The sequence below is a fragment of the Lontra canadensis genome, unplaced genomic scaffold (assembly GCF_010015895.1).
Source record: "Lontra canadensis isolate GAN:19392208 unplaced genomic scaffold, GSC_riverotter_1.0 scaffold1, whole genome shotgun sequence".
Taxonomy (NCBI): domain Eukaryota; kingdom Metazoa; phylum Chordata; class Mammalia; order Carnivora; family Mustelidae; genus Lontra; species Lontra canadensis.
Window position 1 is genome coordinate 67,360,131 of NW_022630995.1, and position 22,894 is coordinate 67,383,024.

The following is a 22,894-nucleotide window of genomic DNA, read 5'->3' on the forward strand; positions in this document are numbered from 1 at the left end:
ACCCGCAGGGCAGAGCAGGGCAGGCAGTCGCTCGCCGGGTTGGCTGTTTCGAAAGCATTTAGAAGGGCTACACGCATCCATCATCGGGCAGGGCGTGTGATCTCACTTCCTGACGACGACATGGTCGTCTTCACGTTCTCAGTTTGCTCATCTTACGGTCTCTTCCTTGGGAAGTGTCTGTGTCCACATGAGTGGCATGGGGCCATGTCTGGGCGAACTGGGAGCTGCTCACGGACTGGACCCTGTCTGGTGGTCAGTGCAGGTTCCTCAGGGCTTCGGCCGTGTGGCCTGGCCACTCCATGAGACGCTTGGCAACCCGGGGCCTTGGCCCTGAAGCCACCTGGCTGGCCACAGCAGGCGGTGGTGGCATTGTGGGCTGGGTCCTTGACGTGGTCTTCTCCCTGGCAGGGAAGCCAGAGCTCCCCAGGCAGCCTGGCTCCACCGCCCAGTACGATGCTGATGCCGGCTCTCTGGATGCCGAGCCCACAGAGTCCGATTCACCGCAGAGCAGCAGCACGGACAGCAGCCGCTTCCTCCACACGCTAGATTGGCACGGTGGGTGCGGGCCCCCTCCAGGGACCCTGTGCCCCCAAGCCATCGGATCCAGCCTGCCATGCAGGCGACATCTTCTCCCCTCAGGCCTGAACGCTTTCTCTGGGGTCAGCTGTTCCCAGACCCTCCACTTTGCGGCTTCCGGCAAGGCCTCACTCTGCCGTCCTGTCTACTGTGCTTCTCTTCTCAGAGGAGAAGGACCCTGAAACGGGCCCCGAAGGTCGCTTTGCCAAGGAGAGTGCGTCAGCCCCGGCCGAGGATGCAGCGGGCAGTGAGCCTTCTGATGAGGAAGCAGCGACGCTCTCAGCAGAGAGCAGGGACGCAGCTGACGAGGACACACCAGGCCCGGCAGCGAGGGTGCAAGAGCGAGAGTTGATTTTTGACGCGGTCACACCGGCCACGCCGCAGGAGCCCACGCTGCAGGAGGACAGTGTCGACCTCCTGGGGCTGAACTCCGAGGCGGGGTTGGCACCTCCCTCTCAGGCCTGTGGGGCAGCCCCCAGTACTGCTGACCTGCTCAACTGCCTCCTGGGGGCCCCTGACACGGCTCCAGAAGTCCCCTCAGGCGATTTGCTGGGTGGAGAGGCCCCCCTGCTCTTCGCAAGCCCGGCCCCTTCCTTGAGCGCACAGAGCCCGCCCCAGGAAGGGCAGGCTGCAGCTGGTACGTTACTCCGTCTGGTGGGGAAATAGAGGAGAGGGTCTTCGTCCTTTGGCCATGCTGTCAGGGTTCCCTGGGAGGGGCTCCTGACAGTGAACGGGGAGTGTCAGCGCCTGGCCCCTCGGCTACCTGCTGGAGTTGCTGGCTGCTCTGCGGGCAGACTCCCAGGGCCCCTGAGGCACTCCCTCTCCCTCCTCTCACAGTCTGCCTCTCCTGGGAGAGTCTAGGGTGAGGCCCTTCTGGCGTCCGGCGCCGCCTTGGAGCGGATGGTGCGGCCTCAGCCTGGGTCTGAGGGGCTGTCGCGCTGGCTGGGACCTGCTTGACCTTGAGGCTGATACCTGGGGCCGAAGGCACCACACAGAGCCTCCAATCTGCCCACTTTCTGGGTGTTTTTCAGCAGCCGACCCGTTTGATCCTCTCCTACTGCCATCTGGTTCAGGCAGCCAGCTCTGCTCCAAGCCTGACCTCTTCGGTGAACTTCTTAATTCGGAATCTCCTGCCACGGCCCCTGCATCCTTCCCGTCCACCCACAGCGCCCCACCCCCAGCCTGCAGCACTGACTTCCTGCACCTGGGTAAGCATTGAAGTCGGGGCCTGCCAAGGTGGGTGGCATGGTCACCTCCTGCGGGCCCTAGGCCAACGAAGGGGTGCTCTGGGTTCCCCCTCCCCTGGCAAGGTGACCAGCCTGCAGCTGTCCTCCCCATGCGGGGCTTCAGAGGAGGGCAAAAGGCAGTTCTGGGGGCACCAGCACCTAGCCGTGAGTCCATGCGGCTAGCCACAGGGTGGAGGGGGGTCTTTGAAGATGTGTGGACGCTTGTTGCTCTGTGAATGGCGGCTCTGCTTGCTGACCTCCTTATGCACTTGGTTAGTTCAGGGACCACGTGACATGTCGTTGGACCTCCGAGGAAAAAGAAAGCGGCTTGGTGTGGGCCAAGCCCAGAGCAGCTCTCTCGGGACCCTGGTGGGGTGTGAGCCCAGCCCTGCTCACACATGAAGGGGGACAGAGGAGGCTGTTGCTGCCTGCCCCCAACAGGGGTTACCCCGGGGTAGCACTGCTGTCTTTCCAGGGGACCTACCGGCGGAGCCCGGCAAGATGACAGCCTCGACCAGCCACCCAGATCTGTTAGGAGGCTGGGAGGCCTGGGCCGAGGCGCCGACCCCCTCGACCACTGCAGAAGGTACGAGCCCAGCCCCATGGAGGCTGGTTCTCAGGTGGGAGCCCACTCCCAGAGGAGTGTGTGAGCCAGGAGGCCTCAGTGGGAGGTGATGCAAAGGGTCCCCATAGCACTCCTTGGTGTTGTCCTGTGTCCCGTGGCTCCTCTGCCTCCTGGAGGCCCCTGGGGGTCTGTGCCGTATCTGGCATTGTGGGGCCATGCCCTGTCCTCTCAGGAATGCTCCAGTAGTGAGCTGTTGGGGCAGGCCTGTGACCTGTGTCCCCTCCTAGTACCATTCACTGCTGTGTTTGCCCAGGAGCAACCCCGAGCCTGAGGCTCTCCCCAGGGCCAGATGGGGACTTTGGAGATACTGTCTCTTGATTTGCGTTTTTTCGTTAGGAAGGAAGTCAGCTATTATTTTGCATGTTTTAAGTTATTCATATTTCTTTTTTCACGGAGGGAATTCAGCTTTTTAAAATGTTACTCATTTAGAGAGAGGGAGAGAGGGCATGAACAGGAGGGGCAGAGGGAGAAAGAATCCTGACTTGGGTCTCAATCTCATGACCCTGAGATCATGACCTGAGCCAAAACCAAGAGTCATACTCAACCAACTATGGCACGCAGGCATCTCTGAAATTCAACTTCTTTTTTTAAAAGATTTTATTCATTTATTTGACAGAGACACAGAGAGAGGGAACACAAGCAGGGGGGAGGTGAGAGGGAGAAGCAGGCTTCCTGCCGAGCAGGGAGCCCGATACGGGGCTTGATCCCAGGACCCCGGGGATTATGACCTGAGCGGAAGGCAGATGCTTAACAATTGAGCCACCCAGGCAGGCATCCTTGAAATTCAACTAATTTTTAATCGATTTGTAAGAACTCTTTATGTAGGAACAGCAATTACTTGTAACAACTGTATAATGTTCCGTCATGGGGTGCACAGTGGTAACTCTTTCAGACCCCACTGTGTCTCACAGTTAGAATACTGACTAGCTTTTGCTCTTGTGAGGAACAGCATAAAGCACACTCACACTTGACGTGGGTTCTGGGAAGTGGGACTTGAGGATCAGAGCCACGTGACGTGGAGGCTAGCTCCTGTGAGGAGGCAGCTCTGGCTGCATGTACAGCTGTGTCTGGGGTTGGTGGGGCGCAGACAGTAACCGAGTGTGGCCTCAGGAGTGTTCTGGGGCTGCACCATCTCATGCCCTCTGCCCTTCTCCAGGTCCCTTCTTCTCTTCAGGAGGCCAGCCTGCTGCCCCTGGGCCCCCGGCTAGCTGGACCAAGTCTCAGAGCCTGGACCCGTTTGCAGACCTCGGTGACCTCAGTTCTGGCCTCCAAGGTGACATGTGGGGCCCAGAGTACCGGCTCCTGGCAGGAGGGTGCAGTCGGTGGCCCTGCTCCCCTCATAGGGGCTTGTGAGCCAAGCTAACACCGGGAGGCATGAGGCACATGTGGGACACAGGCACTTGGAGTCATGGAGGGATGGATGAACCACCTGCACCCAGTGCCCATGCCTGCTGCCTGTGGCCTTGAATCTCCTGGGGATATGTCCTCAGGGTCCCTCTGTTATCTCCAGATGCATGTGGAGCATTGAGTATCAAGACCGAGAGTCCCCAAGCAGGTTCCTTATTCCTTGGCAGTCAGGTAGCAGGTGAAACTCCAGGCTGGAAAGATGTCTGCTGGGAAGGCTCGTTACTCAGGGCATCGGGCCTCAGGCCACAGAGCTCTCCTCCCATGGGAGCTTCGTGGCCGCTCCCTGCTGCCCCTCGCAGTGCCTAGTCAGCCTTCAGTTTGGTTTGGAGACGATGTTCCTTGGTGCTGGGAAGACTCCTGGCATCTTGTACTCTTGTTCCCCTCTTGAGACGCGCATTGGGCCTGCAGGATCGCCTGCCCTCCCCCGCCCGTCTCTGCTACGTCGGGGCTCGCCCCGAGTCAGTCTGGTTGAGCCCTGTGGCTTTCCTTCTTGGATTAGCTGCTGGCGCTTCAGGTTGCGCCATGTCTCTGAGGGCATTCCTGGGAGTGTGGGTTTGCCCTTGGCCTTTTGTGCCTGCGCAGTCTCTCTGGCCGCTCACACTGGGTGGGCTGCCCAGAGCCTCCTGCTGCGGGGGTCAGACCTTTCAGGTCCTGAGTGACACATCCTTGGGCTGGAGCCTGGCCCTCAGGGCTGCAGCACGGCCCCAGGCCTCACATGCCCTCAGGAAACAGGCGATCCTGATGAAAGGATGGAAGGAAAGTAGAAATAGACAAAGTCAGACTCTGGTTGTAGATGTCAGAGTCCTCGAGTGATCAGGCCACTGGACGAAGGGTTGGATGTGAGGATGGCACAGTGATGGAGTGGCTGGGGGTGCCCCTGCTGGCAGGGCCCTGCACCCTGTAGTGGTCCCAGCCGGAGCGCGGACCACACCCACTCCCAGGCACTCCTGAGCCTTTGTCAAGACTGCAGAGGTCCCCCAACCACATGGACTGGAAACCAGGGACGGGAGGATAACGGTCAGTCTTCATGTGCTTCAGTGCTGAGCAGTAAGTGAGTTATTTAGGAAACAGGAGGGTGCACTAAACTGGGCAAAAGACACTGAGCGGGTGCTTGCGGCCTTCTTGTCAGCCTGGGGGTGTCTGAAAAGATAGCAGAATAAGCCCAAACAGATGGAAGGAAGTAATAAAGAGCCAAAATCCGTGAAGTAGAAAACTAATGAAACAGAATCTGATTTTTTTAAAATATCAAGAGAGCTCAAAAATCAGTAAAATCGCAGACAAAGCTCTACGAGGGACAGAGTGAAAGGATGATCAAGCAAGGACACAGGAACATCCCTGCAGACCTTGAGGATGGCGAGGGTACGAGGGCCGTGGGCAGTGACATTGGTCGTGTCCTCAGAGCGGGTCTCCAGGAGAACCCGCGAGTGCTGAGCACGTTGTGGGAATATCCCCGTAACTGGGAGGGAGACGAATTCACACTTGGAAGTCTCCCAGAAGGGAATCTCCGGTGCTACGTGGACGGTTTCCCTGGAGAATTTTACCAAATGTTTCAAGAATTCATACTGATTCGCCAGTGTGTTCCAGGAAGTAGAAAGAGGAGGAAATTTTTCCAGTCAATTTTAGGAAGTTTGTGATACCCTGATGACCAAAACCAGAGTCTGTGCAAAAAAACCCCTGCAGGGCTGTGTCTCTCATGAATGTAGACAGAGACTCTGATCAAAACAACTGGCAGAGGGAACTGTCCTCACACAGTTGTGCACTGCAGCCAAGGAGGGTTTATTCCAGGAACGTTCTGCGACCGGGGAACAGGGTCAGCCCCATCATGGGCCTGGCAAGAGCACTTGGCGCCCCTGTCAACAGCGCAGGGAAGGCTGTTCACAGCAAGCAAGATGGGCTTGTGTGATGGGGCTGCAGGTGAGGAGCTGATACGGGCAGCCGAGGACGCGGACCAGCTCATAGGGACATTTACTTGGGATGTCAGGACCACGAGTGGCTAGAGTATTTCGTAACGGAAAGGAGCATGGGAGTGTCACCCACCCCACGCCCAGCTTCGGGCTTACGCTGTAGGTGCTGAACCCAGCACCGCATGGTATCAGAGCCGAATGGACTCGGGACCCACGAGTGGACCCACACATGCAAGGCCAGCGGATTTTTGACAGAGGGGCAAAGCCACTGCGACAGACAAGTGACATCACGCTAACCCTCACGCCTCACAGCAGGCAGCTCGGCATGAGTCCTGGATTGAAACATGAACAAGAGACACTTGAGCTCTTGGAGGAGGAGAACATGGAGGAGGTCATCTCTGGAACCCAGGCATGGTTTGCATGTCACCACAAAGCACAGCGGAGGGAATGACACAGGGCATGTCGTCATCCTGGAGTGTGCTGACTGAGGGGTGGGGAGGACAAGCTGTGGATGCGGAAAACACATTTTTGAGCCAGGTGTCTGCTCTCGGACAGATGCCTCGGATACGTGAGCACCGCAACAACCAGAGCCATCAGCTTAGAATGTGGGAGGGGGTGTTGGGTGCCCAGCACGGGGCCACCTGGCTGGGGCCGCCCCAGGGTGCGGCCACGGTAGAAGCAGTGTGGCCCCAGGTGCTGGTGGGGGTCTGAGATGGCTCACTGGTTTCCCACAAAAGTGCAACGACCATTTATTCCAGAGACACAGCAAAATTTTGCACACCATGTTGATCGTGGCTTCGCGATGCCCAAAACGGGAGCAGCCATGACGCCCTCCCAGGGGTCAGGGAGTGAACACACCATGTTGCATCTCTGCCCAAAATAGCTGCTCACAGTGAGAAGGAGCAGGTCCTGCGTGAGAAGCACCAGCTGCAAAGCCTGTGCTCTGATCCCGACTCTGGAGCAGTCTCGGAATGATGGCCCCGGGGAGGGGCATAGAGGAGTGTCTGACCTCGCTTACACGCGTCCCTGCATGTGGTCGCCGCACACGCATGCACGCATGCACGCTGGTGTGGCTGTGTTTGCTGCTGCAGGTTGGCCATGGAGCCAGGACCTGGGGGCCTGGTGCTGGTTGTGCAGCTCGCTGGGTGTCTGTTCCAAGAAGCAGCCGTGCCTTCTGAGGGCGAGTGGGGAGGCAGGCCCAGCGCTTGTCTCCGAGTGTCCCCACTGTCCCCAGCCCCCGTGGACATGAAGTCCTGGTGATGGCAGTGCCCCTGTCCATAGCAGCTTCTCCAGGACGCGACAGCCATCACACGTTTAGACACTCACCCTGTTGTGACCTATCTCCCCAGGTGCACCTGCTGGATTTGCCCCTGGGGGTTTCGGGCCCAAAACAGTCCCTCCTCCCACCGGCAGCAGCTCCTGGCAGCAGACAAGTCGGCCCCCAGCCCAGGGCACCCCACGGCCCCCCCAGGCCAAGCCACCCCTAAAAGCCAGTGCACAGCCGAGGCCCAACTATGCCGCCAACCTGAGTGTGATCGGCAGCCGAGAGGAGAGGGGGGTCCGTGCCCCCAGCTTCGGTAAGTCCTCCTCATGTCCTTGGGTGGCTTCTTCATGGTTCCTAGGAAGTAGTTAGTGTTCTGCCCTGTTCTCCACCTCGTGGCCCAACCTAGGGGAGAGTGTTCACGGGGCCCAGGTCTGTTCCCTCAGCGGGGGCTCCTGTGGACTAGAAGAAGATGCTGGGGCCTGGCCATGGCCACCAGACCCACGCTCTCCAGGAGCCCGCAGCCCTGTCTGTCATGGGGACGGTACACCTGGGTTAACCCCAGGAGGTGACGGGCGTGGCTGTCCTTCAATCTCAAAGCGTCATTGACCTCCAAACAGTCTTGCAGGCTGTGGGCTGTGGTGTGTGCCGCACAGAGATAGGCCGCCCGTTTCTGAACAGCCTTTCCTCTGAGGTGTCCCGACAGCACCCTGTCCTCTGGGTGGGCCTCACCCAGCCTGCACCCATGGGTGGGACCCCCATAGTGTTGTCTGCTGGCCAAGCCTCCGTTTGCCCATAGGTCAGAAGCCAAGAGTGTCCGAGAGCGACTTTGAGGACCTGCTGTCCGACCAGGGCTTCTCCTCCAAGGCTGACAGGAAGGGGCCAAGGACCATGGCCGAGATGCGGAGGCAGGAGCAGGCGCGGGACACCGACCCACTCAAGCTGAAGGTGAGGGGGTGCTGGCCACCCCAGGTCTACAGAGAGGGGGTTCCTGCGGGCAGGATTGACCTGCACCCCGAGCCAGCCAGCAGCCACTGTGGGAGGCTTCTGACTCTCAGACATGAAAGGGTTGTGGTCAGCATGCTTGCGGAGACAGCAGCAGCTTCCCTTGACATTTAACCTGTGTTTTTGGACATGTTTCGGGGTGATTAAGGGCCTCGCTGCTCTGGAGACCTGACCGGATGGAACCCCAGACGGCACAGGGGTGATGAGGGCGATTTGCTGTCCGGGCTGGCCTGAGATAAGGCACTGCCACGGGGTGCCCTCTCCCCAGGAGGGCTTTGCCTTGCAGCTCTGCAAGGCCATCCAGTCCTGTGTGGTGTGTGGCTGGGCCCAGGGAGTGGTGTGAACCATGCCAGGGGTGGACAGTCAGGTCTGTGTCCAGGCTGAGCATCTCACAGTCAGAGCCTTGCTCCGTGTGGTGGATGCTGTGTGGAGCAACTTGGGGGGCAGGGGGGCGTTTGCCCCGATCTCTCTGTAGCACCTGTGCGCCCTGCAGCTCCTGGAGTGGACCGAGGGTAAGGAGAGGAATATCCGTGCACTGCTGTCCACCCTGCACACCGTGCTGTGGGATGGTGAGAGCCGCTGGACGCCTGTGGGCATGGCTGACCTGGTGAGCCCGGGGCAGGTGAAGAAACATTACCGCCGGGCCGTGCTGGTGGTCCATCCGGACAAGGTGAGCACTGGGCCGGGGGGTGGGGGCAGGATCGGGGGTGGGAAGATCGGGGTGCTGGCAGCAGGCCTAAGGCCTCCTCCCCACTGGTCTGGCCCCCAGGCCGCAGGGCAGCCCTACGAGCAGTACGCCAAGATGATCTTCATGGAGCTGAATGACGCGTGGGCCGAGTTCGAGAGCCAGGGCTCCCGGCCCCTCTTCTAAGCCCATTGTGGTTGAGGCTGTGCGTTTGGCTCACGGAGCCAGAAGCTGCTGAGCTCAACCTCCAAGGTCCTGTCCGTGGCTGTCATGGCGTGGGCTGGTGTGGCCAACCTGGCTTGCTGTGCCCACCGTCCTCAGTGGACTGGAACAGACGCCGCTCCCTGGCATGAGAAGAAAAAGCATTCCAAAGCCTCTGAATTTCCTTTTCTTTTTTGGTCCCGAAGGAAATGTTGATTACGCTACCCCCATAAGTGTCACGGTTTGTGATTCATTTCGTTTTGTCCTGTGGCCATTGCCTCGAGGGCGCCTCTGCTTGTGGTAGAGTGCGCCGCTCAGCTCTCCCCCCGCCTCCCACAAGCCTGTGCGTGACACCCGCTATGTGTGGTCAGCCTGGCCGCCACCTGTACAGAATTAAACTATTTTCTGATGACGTTTGTTTTGGCGTCGTGTGACCTTCTCTGGGGTGATCTCGGCCCCCACCACGGAGAGGAGCACAGGAACCCCAGCCAGCGAGCAGCGGATTCAGGCCTCGGGGCTTCCGGGCAGCCTGGGTCTGGGGGTCCGGCCCTCACCGTGAGCTCTGGACAGGCCCCACGGTCACTGCACGTGGCCAGAGCAGAATGATGCTGGCCCATGTCCACGTCCCGCTGGGCCCCTCCTCCACAGAGGGGGGCAGACATGGGCCTTTCAGATGGTGAAATTCAAAACAAGAGCTTTCCTTTATGAGAAGCCTGTTGAGGAAGCACCAGGTGTCTGGTCCCATGTGGTCGCTGCATGTGTGGGCTTAGGGGAGCATCTGTCAGCACAGAGCGTTCTTTGGTCAGAAGTGGCTTTACGAGCTCCTGGGGTCGTCCTGCTCCTGCCCTGGGCTGCCTGGGCCACAGCTGCCCCTCAGTCCAGCTGGTGCTGCAGGCCTCCGGGAGCCCGTGTCTGGTCCCTCTTTTCGGAGTCCGGTGTGATGCCAGAGAGAAGGAAGACTCCATGGACTGGAGAGGTCAGCCTCCATCCCTCGGCCTGTTGCGTGGGTGGGATGCAGGCGTTGGTATGGACTTAAACCAGGGGTCAGTGAGGTCTGAGTGTCCGCCTATAAACAGCGGAGGGCTCGTGTCCAGCTGCTGCGAGCCCAGCACCGATGCCCCCCACATAGATGCCGCACCTAGAGTTGAATGCTCTGACTGGACGCCCAGACCCCACCTTCCCCACCAGGGACCACGTTGGCCTGAGACTCACCAGACCTGTGGTTGTGCTGCGTGCAAGGCCCGGGGCTCAGAGGAGGGAGAGGCTCCGGCTTTTTGCCCTGCGGTCCCATGGTGGGTCTTGTGGCAGCAGGACCAGATCGGGGGCGGGGACCCTGCCTGCCTTCTGGTCCTGGGGCTTAGCCCCCTCCGCACCCCCTGGCACCCCCACAACTTTCAGTCTGGACAGAGGGCTGGGGACAAGGTGCGTCTGGGCCTCGGCGCCATCCGGGTGCAGAGGTAATGGGTTCCCAGGGTGCGCTGAGTGACTCAGGCTGGTGCGGGCAGGCTCCCTGTGTGTGTTATGCATTCGAGGCTATTTTTAGTGTCTAGCTTTTTTAACAAATAACGAGCGGCCTAGATAGATGTAGAGATTTCACATCCGAGCCACTCTGGACCCAGTGCCGGGGCCAGGCCCTCCAGGAGCCCCTCCCCAGCCTATGCTGCCCTCTTGGGGGGCTGCAGCAGCCCACACACCCCCTTAGGTTCTGCCCTTGGCAGCGGCCCTAACTTACTGTCTAAGAGTGATATTCCAGAGGTTTCCACCTGCCTGGCCCACAGAGCTCAGCCTACAGGCCACAGACCCAGTGTGGGGGCTGCTCCAGTGCCCAGGCCTGTCCCCTGACCGTGGGGCTGTAGTGATAAGGACAACTAGACCCTCATGGGCCCTGGGGTGGGGGTGGGGCACGCGTCTGATGGGGGCCACAGGGTTCCCGGTCTGGAAATGGACCCAGAGAAGGGACCCAGCATAGGAGCTGCCTCCCCAGGCTACCCCCATCTATAAACCCAGGACGCCACGCCCACCCCAGATCTGCAGAGGGTGCCCCCACCCCCAGGGACTGGTGTCCTTGGGGCCACGGAGGGACATCGCTCTGCTGGATGTGTAGCCCACACAGTACACCCCCACACCCCACTCCCTGCCTGCTCCGAGACTGCAGGCGTCACCCTGCACCCAGCAGCCTTTCGGCCCCATGTCTGGGGTCCTGGCCACAGTGTTTGTGGATTTGTCTTCGTGCCTAGTGACTCGTCCTGTCCTCGTTCCTGCCAACTCCTACTGTGTGTTTCCTGGGGCTTCTTGGGCGTGGTTCCGTGTCTTCCTGCCAAGGGGGGCCCTTCCAATGCTGGGCACACGCTCGGGCACTGTGGCCTGTGTTCTTGGCTCCAGTGCAGAAACAGCCTTGAGGAGGGCCTGGTCGGCTCAGTTGGTGCAGCGTGTGACTTTTCATCTCAGGGTTGTGAGTTTGAGTCCCACATTGGGGGTAGAGATGACTTTGAAAAAATAAAATGTTTAAAAAGGAAAAAGGATTTGGGATGCCTGGGTGGCTCAGTGGGTTCAGCCACTGCCTTCAGCTCAGGTCATGATCCCAGGGTCCCAGGATCGAGTCCCGCATCAGGCTCCTTGCTCGGCAGGGAGTTTGCTTCTTTCTCCGCCTCTGCCTGCCTCTCTGCCTGCTTGTGCGCTCTGTGTGTGTGCCTCTCTCTCTTTGACAAATAAATAAAATCTTTAAAAAAAAGAAGAAGAAGAAGAAGAAAAAGGAAAAAGGGGCACCTGGGTGGCTCAGTGGGTTAAGTCTCTGCCTTTGGCTCGGGTCATGATCTCAGGGTCCTGGGATCGAGCCCCATGTTGGGCTCTCTGCTCAGCAGGGAGCCTGCTTCCCCCCGCGCTCTCTGCCTGCCTCTCTCTCTACTTGTGGGTCTCTCTCTCTTGTCAAATAAATAAAATATTTATTAATATTATAAATAAAATATAATAAATAATATAAATAAAATATAATAAAATAAAAAGGAAAAGAAAACAGGCTTGAATTCTATTTCTGCCTCATTTCTGGCAGATGCCCATTTGTGGGAAATAAATACTCACTCAGAAAATAACGACCGAGCTCCCATTCCTGCAGGGGCCTATGGCCTGAGTCTGGGGCCTTTCACAGGGGCGGGGTCCAGCACAGCTGCCCTGGCCTCCTGCCTGGTCATTCTGCCTGGGGTTCCTGAAATAAAGGCCCTGTTCTGGGTCCCACCAGGGCAGATCCATCAGGATATACAGGGCACTGGAGTGACGGGGGTGCCCCTGCTCAGCCTGCCCTTCCTGGCCCAGGTGCCATGAAGCCAAGTCTACTCACTCTAGGGCCTCCCTCAGAGACTTCTGGGACCCCACCCCATTCCCTGCAGCCTGTAGGGTGACCACTGGGATCTCAGGCCTATGTCCCCAGATTTGCAGAAGGTCCTGGGAGATGCACCCCACACCGGACTGTGGGGCTGAGAATTCTGGGCCAAGAGGGACCCTCTGTTCCATCACTAAAGCTAGCTCGGACCCCTAGCAGATGTGGGCAGACTCCGAAAGTACCATGGGTCCTGCCAGGAACAACCTGGGCCGGGCCTCCTGGTCTTGGTGACGGTGGCTGGCTGAGCTGTGACAGGGCAGCTGGTGGGGCAGGCCGGCTGGAAGGGGTGGCCTTGGCCACCAGAAGGGCAGAAAGAAGGCGTGCACACACAGGTCTGGTGCTGGCGTCCAGCTGAGCCCTGTGGCTCTCTCACTCAGGCTGGGAGCCTCTCCTGGGCAGTGAGGACGGCCTGGACAGGGTCTTGTCCCAAGCGAATCCTGCTGCCTGGCACCTGCCCTGCCCACTCCTGCTGGGTGGGGTCCCTCCGGGAGGAAGAACGCTCCCCACAGCTGGAGCAGGGGGAGGCTTCATTCTGCTTGGCTGGGACGGGGCGGGATGGAGGGGCTGGCACGGGGACCCCCAGAGGTGGCCAGAGGTGTGGCCATAGCTCAGCTCAACCCAGCCGTGCAGAAGCACGGAGAGCGTCCACTGGCTCTTAGTGGCCTCGCCCAGGGTTGTTGATGGCAAACAGTCAGGGTGGAACAGGGGTGTCCCCAGGTCAGACCCAGTTTTCTTGGAGGTCGAGAGGCAGGGCTATCTCCGGGAGGAACCAAGCCCAGTTGTCCAGACCCAGCTCCCTGGTGGCACCTGGGGCAGGGGCCTCCATGCAGGGAGGGGACGTTTGGGGGCAGATCCACGTCGTACACGTGTCCTCAGGGCTGACGATATCCACTGTCTGGACACCTTTATCTGTCCCCTTACTGGGGGAGTTGGGCTGTTTGGCTCTGCGTCCCATGGGATTCTGTGTCCTCACTGAGGAGCTGCCAGTCTCTCCACAGGCCTTCTTACTCTGCCAGTTTGGACAGGGGCTTCCTGTCGGGGCGCACAATGGCTCACACCTGTGACCGTGTGCCATCCGCTCGCTGGGCACAGGCATGAGGGCAGGGCGGAGGCCCTTCCTTGAGGCTTAAGCCGTTGGGTCCTGGTCACACCCTTCAGGGATGGGGTTGGCCTGGGTGCTGTGAGCCCTCCCAGAGAAGCAGCCGGCCGGCAGAGCCAGGCTGGTGAGCATTCACTGCCAGAGAAGGCCTGGGAAGGACGGGAAGGCCTGAGTGACGCCGGTGCCAGTGACCCTTGGCCAGTAGGAGGGCCCGGGTGCCCAGCCCCCAGGCTCCGCTGCAGCCTTAGCAACACACAGGACCTCGGGGCACCGTCAGAGCAGAGAGCATGGGCCACGCCCAGCTCTTCTCCAGCTCAGATGCAGCCCAAACACGGGTCTCAGAAGCAGAGGGACCGTCCACCCTTGCCCACCATGGTCCCAAGGACTTCTACCAGGAAGCCCTCCACCCAGCTCTCAGCAAGCTGTGCCCTGGGGCTGAGGGCTGTCCTGAGCCCTGGTCTGGTGGGGAGAGTAGTGTTGGGGACGGGCGTGTCCAGCTGTGGCCAGCCCACTGCTCCCACAGCCCCACCGCTCTTGGCCTCTTTCCCCCAGGGTGGCTGCTCCACACCTCTGGCCTCAACAGGCCTGCCTCCCCGCTGGGGCACCTGTGCCCTTGTCCATAGTGGTTTCTGCAAGCTTGGTCCCTTGGCTGGGTCCCCCGGCCCTGAGCTGTACCTTCAACACTGGTTCTGCCTGACCCCACAGCCAGTGCTCATATCGAGGCGGCATTCACACCCACGTCCAGGTGGGTCCACCCTAGTGGACAGTCCTCCAGCACAGCCCCTGTGCTGTTTGCCCTGGGGAATCTGTGTGGGCTGGCAAGGGGCCTCTGGGATGTTGAGGCCACAGGGTCGGGGTGGGGACTGGCCGAGCAGATGACTGCCCCTCAGCTGCCCACAAGGGCTGAGGTCAGCGTGGGAGTCTGGCCTTCCAGTTCTCGTCCCCCACTTCCCACCCTTCGAGAGCTATATGTCCCAGCTCTAGGCTCACCTGCCAAGAACCAAAGCTGCTGGGGGGCATGAGGCCAGTGCTGGCCAGGGGCTGACGGGTCCGTGCAAAGGGGACACCTGTCCTATAGGACAGAGCTCTGCTGTGAGTTGTCGTGGCTGGAAGCTGATCCAGGGGCTGCCACCCAGCCACAGCTCAGTGTCAGGCAGGGAATCCAGCTGTCGTCTGTGTGAAATCTTTACCAGCTGCCCTTTGAAGTAGCAAAATCTGCCTGACAGACGGTCCCCAGACCAGCAGCCTCCCGGCTGCCCCAGGGGGATGCAGTGGGGGGAGCTCCCTCACAGCAATCTGAGGACACACATGGCCCTAGAGGTCACAGAAGGAGCCCTGGAGCCTAGGGGGCTGTGTCCCCACCACACCCAGCTCCTGGCCAGTCCTGTCCAGGTGTCTTTGAGGACAGGAGGTTGGTATGGCTGCCACCCAGCCTCTGACCTTTTGGGCACTGCTCACCCCTTCCCAGGAGCTGGAGAGAAGGGGGCAAAGATGTGTGGCAGGAGCTGTTTGGGGAGACTCTGGCTTGAGGGGGAAGACACCGTGACGCACCGTGTTACAAGTGGGTGAGGGTGGGGCGGGCTGGGGGCCTCTAGCCTTACCTTGGGGAGAGGCTATGAATTGGCGGTGTGCAGAGTTTGGAGAGGAAGTGGCACAGCCAGGGACACTAAGGGCCACTGGAGGTCACCTGCTCTGGCTCCAGGCCCTGATTTAGGATTGCCTCCACTGGCCACCTGCGGCAGGGCCTGGATTGGATCTTCTTCCTGGACACAGGCCCCTGGGACAGGTAGGAGGTGGTTCCAGACGCTCAGGCCCTTGGCAGACTGAGGCCAGGACTCCAGGCCCCGGGCGGTAGGTGAGTGCCCCCTTGCCAGCAGCAGGGCTGGCTCCAAGTCTTCCCTGCGGCCTGTTGGCTAGGGCAAGGTCTATGTGGCCTGGTTGCCTCTTCCCCGGGGTCCCAGCGGTCCACCCCGTGCCCTGTGCTGGCTTGGAGCTCTGGTCCCTGGGTGGCCGAGGGGGATGTTTCGTCTCTAGAGGAAGTTTCTGCCTGCTTCCTGTGGCTTGGGATGCCTTCCGTGCTCATTGTCCTGTCTTCTTCTGGAGGCAGTCTTGCTAGTGCCTCCCTCCCCAGGGCTGAAGTCCTCCTCATTCTGGAGAGGGAGCATTGGGTCCTCTAGGATTCCCACAGAAGCCCTCGCTTTAGGGCCAGTGCAGTAAGGTTGGGGGGGTCTCCCTCTCTAGAGCCCTGGGTGGGGTCACAGCTTCCACATGCCTCCCTGGGGCTGGACAGGTGGTGTGTGGTCACCATGGGCACGACGTAGACCCTCCCCCGTGGTGGTCTCGGGATTTGTTATCATTCTGCTTGGAATGCAGTTCCTCCAGTTTGGGGGACACTGGGTCATTCTACCTGAAGCCCAAATGTCCCCCGAGGGGGGCTAATGAAGCCTCCCGTCTCCATCCCCCCAGGTCTCCGTCCCCCCCAGTTCCCATCCCCCCAAGTCTCAAGACCCTGGTTTCCATCCCCCACCCCTTCTCCATTCCCCACCTTCCCCCCACCCCCAGTCTCTGGTTTATGTCCACTCCACCCCCATCCCCATCCCCCAGTCTCTGTGCTCCCCAGTCTCCTGTCTCCATCTTCCCAGTGTCCATTCCCCCCATTTCTGTACCCCCCGGTTCCCACCCACCCCGAGGCTCTGTCTCCCCCATCCAGTCTCTGGTCTCTGTACCCCCCCAAGTCTCTGGTCTCCATCCCCATGGTCTCCGTTACCCGCCCCCAGTCTCCATTCCTCCTGTCCCCCTTCTCTGCCCCCCGCCCCCTGTCAACAGTGTCCATCACTTGGCTGTGTGGTGAACCCTGCATGGTCTTTCTACCCGCGACTGCTGTGTCTCTGGCATCTGCTCTCCCTGGAGAAGCTGGGCCAGCAGCAGCCTCTGCCTGCCTAACTCACAGCAAGTGCCCCAGAACAGTGCTGGGAAAGAAAGGCAGTTAGCACAAAGGGGGTGAAGGTGGGCAGAGCGGGAGGGAACCCCTGTCTCAGGTTGGCCCTAGGGGTAGACGGAGCAACATAGGGTGTCTTGAACTCTGCCACTGGGGGGCAGTCCTGGTACATCGCCCCCTTGGGGGTGAATCCAAGGGTCCTGCAGGCCTGGGACCCTGAGAGGGCCCCACTTGCCTGGGTGGGTGCAGCCCCGACTGTCCACTGCAAGGGGCTCCCCGTCCAACCCCAGATCACGCAGGAGCTCTTGAAGCAGGGATGTGTTGACAGGGTAGAGACAGGGAGGTAAGACTGGCTATGGGGCTTGCTGTGGTGTGAGTGTTCCCACAGAGGTGGACTGCAGGCTGCCGACCCCTCTCTCCAGCTTGGCGCCCTTGCTGGGCACAGGCCTAGGCCACAGAGACCTCAGACTCCCGCTGAGAAGGAGCCGCCCCACAGTCAGGCTGAAGGGCAGTCACACAGGCACAGAGCGACCCACCCGACCTTCCCAGCCAGAAGGTTGAGGCCCAGGAGGCAGGAAGGTCCAGCTAAGACCTGCACCTTCTTCCCCGAGTGAGCCAGTGGGTGTCCCTGCAGGCACTCCGGGTGTCCCTGAACAGGGGACCTGGGTCTCTTGACCCCTGGGTAGCCTTAGCCAGCAGGGCCATGCCTCTGTCTGGCGCTTGTGTTCCCAAGAGGGGTTTCTCTCGCCTGAAGCTCACCTACAAGGGCCAGCTCAGCTGCTGGCTGGCCGAGTCCTGGCTGGACCAGGGTCACTGGCTGAGGCCACCCACCAAGCCTGTAGGGACCCTATGCCCACACCCCCTGCCCCCATGGGCCTGAGGCCCTCCCAGCACCCCTGCTGGCCCCCATTCATTGGGCCTCATGCCTGTGCCTGCGCGGGCAGGGGTCCTCTCAGGTCAGGGCTGGGAAGTACAGTGTGGAAGAAGGTTCTGTTACAGAGACCTATGGGGCTTGGTCCCTGAGGCAGTTGCGGTGGCTTCTTGGAGGGTAGAAGAGGCCTCTGGGGTGGTGCAGAGTGACTAGATGGGGGTGGAGGGTAGGCAGGAGAGCGTGAGGGGCCACTTGTGGAGAAAGAACATCTGGTCTGCAGCTCAAGGAGGTCGTCCGGTGGGGGTCACATGACAGGTTCCAGGGAGGGACCACTGGTCAGAGAGAGAGTCTAGCTCAGAGCCCCCGGGGGGATATCACCCCCAAACAGTGGAGGTGACCAGATGCCCCCCACGGCTTCGAGATGACCCAGGGCATTCACCCAGCCTGGACATTTGTCCTGGTGACTGGAAGAGACCCAGGTGTGACAGGCATAGACTTGGCCAGGGCCACTGGAGAGCTGGCCCAGCCCACTGGGCTCTGGAGCTGCAGCGAGGGGTATGAGAGGTCCCCACCGTGAGAGGCCTGTGCTTCCAGGGGCCAGAGGTCTTCAGAAGCATGGCCTCTCTGGGAGCAGACTCATCCCTGCCCCATCGTCCTCCAAGCCTCCTGGCCCTCACCCAGGCTGCCCATGTCCCCTTGGGGCTGCCTTGGTGCAGCCCCTACCCCCCAGCCACCAGTGAGAGGCTACATTCTGAATCCAAGCCCACACTAGGGGTTTTGTGTCGGAGCTCAGGGGGAGTGCTACAGCCAAGCAGCCCGTGGTGGGAGGCGGGGGGGCCCCCTCACCACCCCTGCTGACTTTCCCTCAAGCCCCACACTGCCCCCTTCTCTGAGCCCCTTGGAAAGGCCTGCCTCCCTGTTCTGATAGGATATCCTGCGGGTGATTCAGGGACTCCACTGTTTCTGCCTCCTCCCGGGGCTGTGTGCGAGGTGGCTGTGATGGCTGTGACTGGAGCCTGGGGAGACGAAGGCGCTGGCTGATGGCGACATGGGCATGGAGCTGGGGAGGGACATGACCTTGGGCTGGGGAGGGGGCCCTGCGAGGGGAAGGCAGACTGCACCCGGTAGTCTAGAATCTGAGGTAGACGATGCTGGAGTCATCACTGTGCTCTGAGCCCAGATCCTGAACCAGTTCCTCAGGAAAGCGGGTCCACGGGGGTCCTGGTGGGACCTAGGGGCCCCCTTTTCTGTTGGGGATGGGGGCAGGGCCTCTGCGGAACCAGGTGGTTGGGAAGAGAGTGCATTTCATCCCAAGACCCTGACCAGGCACATGTGCCCCAGCACAGGATGGGACAGGGGTCTGCGGAATGAGCTGGCGCCCCAGGCTGGGCAGCACCTCCAGCTTCATTCCCAGGAGCCCAAAGGGACGAGCTCCAGGTGCTGACCCCATGGCCAGCTGGGTCCTAGAGGCTAGGTGTCTCTTGCCTATGGTGGCAAGCGAAGGGTCATGGGACCAGGCAGGGACACAAGGGTCCCTGCTCTCAGAGCCATGGTTCTAGCCTAGCTCTGATGAAAGACAACCGTGGTCTCACTTTGCTTCTGCGTTTCCTGTGTCATTACCTTTTAAGTAGTAATGAAATCTGGCAGGAAGACGGCAGCATGGGGACCGAAGGGTTCAGTGGGTTACATCATTAAGCTTGCATCTGAGGTTTCTGGGCAAGCCCATGTGTGCCAAAATCCCTCCCAGCTGCTCCTGAGGGCCTGAACCCCCTGCCAGACCCCAACCCCAAACGGAACAACACCAGCAATTCCTGAAGGTGCTTCCAGGGCCCTCTCTGAGCCTGAGCAGGCTAGTGCCCTGGGGTGCAGGAGCCACGGCCGGCCCTCCATGGGACAGATGGGCCTGGCAGGTGCAGGCCTCCCTGGAGGGAGCAGAGGGGCTCCTGGGGAGGGCTGGGGCAGGGTGCCCGGCTCCTCTCTTCTGCCATCTGGAGTGACTCAGTGGGGGCTACAAAGGGGACTCGGAATGGCAGGGGGTCCAAACCCAGCATCCTGTGGCCTTTGGCACAACCTTGCTTTGGGTCAGGTGTTCTGGCCTTGAAGGGCCCATCTGGAGGGCAATGCATTTCCTGAGCTTGCAGAGGGCCGGCCTCAGGGCTGTTTACCTGGGGGGCCAGCTGGCCAGGGTCCCACCGCCAGGCCTTGGCTGTGGCCAAACACACATGTCCCAAATGCTAACCTCGTAGTGGGATACCCTTCCCCACCTGCTGGCTCCTCGAAATCCACCCCGCCCCCAGTGGCATCACTATTCACCTCCTCTGTGCCCTGAGCCCGTCATGGATGGCGCCCACATCCAGGTGCCTTCTGAACTCACTCCGGATCTTCCTTGGCTATCTGGAAGCTTCCTGCTAAGCTCCTGCCTCGAGGCAGGACCTCTTCTGGGCCCTCACAGGGCCACAAATCCTACCACAGGACCAGACCAGGCAAGGAGGGGCATTTGCAGCCGGTTCGCCTCACGTCCTCACCACCTGCCCGGAGCTGGCCCTTCCTGGGCCTCGAAGCTGCCCAATCTCCCTCTCCTGGAGTGGGGCACCAGTCCCTCTGATCCCGGACTATTTCCTCCAGGGGGATCTGAGTCCTAATTGGGCCATGCACCCCCAGGGTCAGGGCCTGGGCACCTGTGAGACATGAGGAGGATCACTGTGTGGTGGGAGGTGTAGGAGGGGAACGACAGAGACAGGTGGTGACCCCACAGGGAGGACGGGGACAAACTGGGAGGGCCAGACAGCTCTGTGGGCCCCTGGCTCAGGGCTGTGTGTGGAGCTCAGCTAGGTCCCGATCATGGAGTCAGTGGGGCTGTGGAGCCCCCACTGAGATGAGGACCTCTGCGCTCCTCTGTCCTATGAGCCTCACGGCCCTGTCACGGCACATGCAGGACCCTCCCCAACCTGGCTGTTCTGAGGTCAACAGGGGTCTCCTGCAGATGGCTCATGAGGGTACCAGGGGCCACTGGTTGGGGGGCCTGCTGTGGATTCCACGGAGGTCACCTCTGGGGTCACAGGAGATCAGCTCTGGTTCACCCTCCAGGTCCATCTGGTGGCAGGGGTGGAGGGAAGACGCTCCAGAGGGCAGAAGGGACTTCTCTCCCTCTAGCATCCACACTCAGGTTGAGGACACTGGAAAGGCCAGGCTGGGCAGATCCTGAGCGGGGGCTCAAGGCACACCCTCAAGACTCTCATGCACCTGGGGACAGCAGACCCCAGAATGCCTGTCCCCAGACCTGCTTAAGGCCTGGAGCTATAAGCCACCTCTCAAGAAGGGTCAGGGGAGAGATGAGATGTGATGGTACCTCTCACATTCTGGGCGGGCAGCCAGGGCAGTTAGTCCTGCAGCCCTGGCTTGAGTCTTATGTCCTCTCCCCAGTCTCCCCTTTTGGGCAGCAACCCCCACCCTCCCCTACCTCCTGGCCCAGATCTGAGTGACAGGACCTGTCGGCAGGAGAAGGTGAGAATGTACCCAGGGCCTCGGGATCCGGAGAGGCTGTGCATGTCCTGAGGGCTATGTCTTGGGACGTGGACCTCCTCCAGGGTCACTAGGAACCTCGCTAACCAAAGTGGCCACTGAGTGGAGTCTGACCCCTTACTCCCAGGGAGAAGGGCTGACTTCCTCCATACCCTCCCCTTGGGCCCCTACCAGGCCACTGCCAGGCACAGTAGGGCCTGGAGATGGTTATCGAGGGGTGGGAGCTGGTAGCAGGGTGCCCAACAGGCTAGGCCTGCAACTCTTCCAGAGTTGAGTCTGAGCTTCCGGGGGTGCTGAGGGGAGGGGCGGAGAGGACCAGGGGGTGTGGTCTCCCTGGGGTTGGGGCAGGGGCAGAAGCAGCTCCAGGGGCCGCCCCTTCCACCCCAGGTCCAACAAGTCCTGACGACTCAGTTGGGAGGGGTCTGTGGCAAGTTAATGCAATGTCCACCAACGTTATCTGCCCACCAACCCGGAGATCAGCCCTGGGCCAGCAGCCGGAGCAACATTTCAGCCCCGCTGTTTTTTGAGACCCGGCACGCCGCGGAGCCGCACCCCTCCCCACAGCACCCGCCGCAATTCTCGCCTACCCCGGCTTCGAGCCGGGGGGTCTCTCGACTCCCGGGAGGGGCGGCGGGACTGGAGGCTTAGCGTCCGACCTTGCGGCGACCCGGCTCTCCCCGCAGTGCGGCTTCTGCCGCGGGGAAATCCCGGAGGCTCGGGGGAGGGGGCGGCCGCAGCGGGGGCGGGGCTGCGGGGACAGCCGGGGCGGAGCGGCCCTTGTCTGCAGTGACCTTCACGCGTCCCTGCCCTGCGAGGGGCCCCCGGCTCTGCGCCGCCGGCCCCAGCCGCGCTCTGCGCGGGTCTCCTCCCCCCACCGCAGCCGCGCGGGCCGCCCGAGGGGGCGGGGGTCTCCCGCCTGCGTCCCACTGAGATGAAACTCAGGGTGGCGTCCTCCCTTTCTCGGACGCTGTTACACTGAAAAATAGGTCCGGGCAGGTCTGCCGTTCTCTCTCGGCCAGGGGTGGGTGGGTTTTCAGAGTCTGGGGGCTCCCTTCTCCCGCCCTGGGATTCGGAGGGGCCGGAAAGCGGCGGGGTCGGGGTCGGGGTCGCGGGTAGCGCTCAGGGGCACTCGTCCGGGTTCACTGTTGCTGACGCGACGGGAGCCCCTTCCCCCGCGCGCCCCGGCGGAGTGGAATGGGGAGGGGAGCCGCGACCCCCAACCGCCAGGCCTCTCCGGAAGAGAAAGAGCTTTTGAGGGTTGCACACGTATGGGTCCCACCTGCGCTCGCGAGGTACCCCGCACGGGCGGGGGCGTGAGGGTGCGGGACACTGTCTGCAGGAGGGCGACCCCCGGCCGGGTCCACACTGAGGAGGTCGGATGGTGGTGGGGGGGCGTATCGGGGATTCTAAGCCCCTGGGCGGGCGGGTGTCGCAGGCGAGGCTCTGAGACCCCACCGCATCTGGCGAGGGGGCAGAGCTTGGGAGAGGAGAGGGGGGCGCGGCTCCGTCGCCCCCGCCCCCGGCCCCCGCCGGCGCCCGCCTCGCAGCTGCGGCCCCGCCCTCGTCGTCACGCTCGGACGCGGGCGGGGGGCGGGGTGCGCCTCCATGTGACGCGCCCTCCTCGCGGTGCCCTTCAGCCGCCGCCGCAGTTCCCGGGGCGCCACATGGACCGGGCCAGCCCGAGCGCGCTCCGCCACTGACTGCCCGCCCGCCCGCCAGCACCCCGGCCCGGGGAAGGTAACCCACGCTCCCGCGCGCACCCCACTCCAGGCCGCCCCCTGCCCAGCCCGCCCCTCCCCGGCCCCCGCGGGGCGCGCTCGCGGCCCGGGCGGGCGCTGTCCGCCGGCGCGGTGCTGAAGCGGGCCCCACCGTCCCGGCCCGCGCCCTCCCTCCTTGTCGCTTCTGCCTTGCGCGTCTCCCCTTCCCCTTCCCGGTCCTCTGTCTCTCTCTCCTGGCGCTCTCCCGCCTGAGGGCCGTTCAGCAGAGCCGGGACACTCGCCCGCCCGCTAAGCCGAGGGGTGCGGCGGCAGTGGGAGCCCCGGCCCACACGGGGAGGCAGTGGGAAGCCTGGGGGAGTTCCAGGAGCACCCCGAGCTTCACTGTGGCTGGGCCCTGAGTTCCCCACCCCCTCAGGAGCCAGGGGAGAAGTTTGGAAGAGAATCTGCTTTGCGGCAAGGGCGCCCCTGCGCGCCAGCGCT

The 22,894-nt window shown here is 61.6% G+C and overlaps 2 protein-coding genes across 7 annotated transcripts in view; both read left to right on the plus strand.

Annotated features, from left to right (window-relative positions):
* Positions 1–9,307, plus strand: part of GAK (cyclin G associated kinase) — a 54,672-nt gene extending 45,365 nt beyond the window's left edge. For 4 of the 5 annotated variants that reach the window (XM_032856784.1, XM_032856816.1, XM_032856807.1 and 1 more), the window contains exons 20-28: positions 409–555; positions 743–1,213; positions 1,611–1,784; positions 2,278–2,388; positions 3,584–3,700; positions 7,088–7,315; positions 7,799–7,947; positions 8,498–8,674; positions 8,774–9,307. In XM_032856784.1, coding sequence (XP_032712675.1) covers positions 409–555; positions 743–1,213; positions 1,611–1,784; positions 2,278–2,388; positions 3,584–3,700; positions 7,088–7,315; positions 7,799–7,947; positions 8,498–8,674; positions 8,774–8,875 — 1,676 coding nt within the window. In that variant the 3' untranslated portion in view covers positions 8,876–9,307. The remainder of the gene's footprint in view (positions 1–408; positions 556–742; positions 1,214–1,610; positions 1,785–2,277; positions 2,389–3,583; positions 3,701–7,087; positions 7,316–7,798; positions 7,948–8,497; positions 8,675–8,773) is intronic. The other variant, XM_032856793.1, reaches the window with a different exon arrangement.
* A 12,356-nt stretch (positions 9,308–21,663) lies between these two features.
* The window catches only part of CPLX1 (complexin 1), a 33,385-nt gene continuing 32,154 nt past the window's right edge, over positions 21,664–22,894 (plus strand). Inside the window, exons 1-2 of one of the 2 annotated variants that reach the window (XM_032856934.1) lie at positions 21,664–21,682; positions 22,334–22,433. The gene's annotated coding sequence lies outside the window, so the exon portion shown is untranslated. Of the gene's footprint in view, positions 21,683–22,292; positions 22,434–22,894 lie in introns of those variants that run through there. The other variant, XM_032856925.1, reaches the window with a different exon arrangement.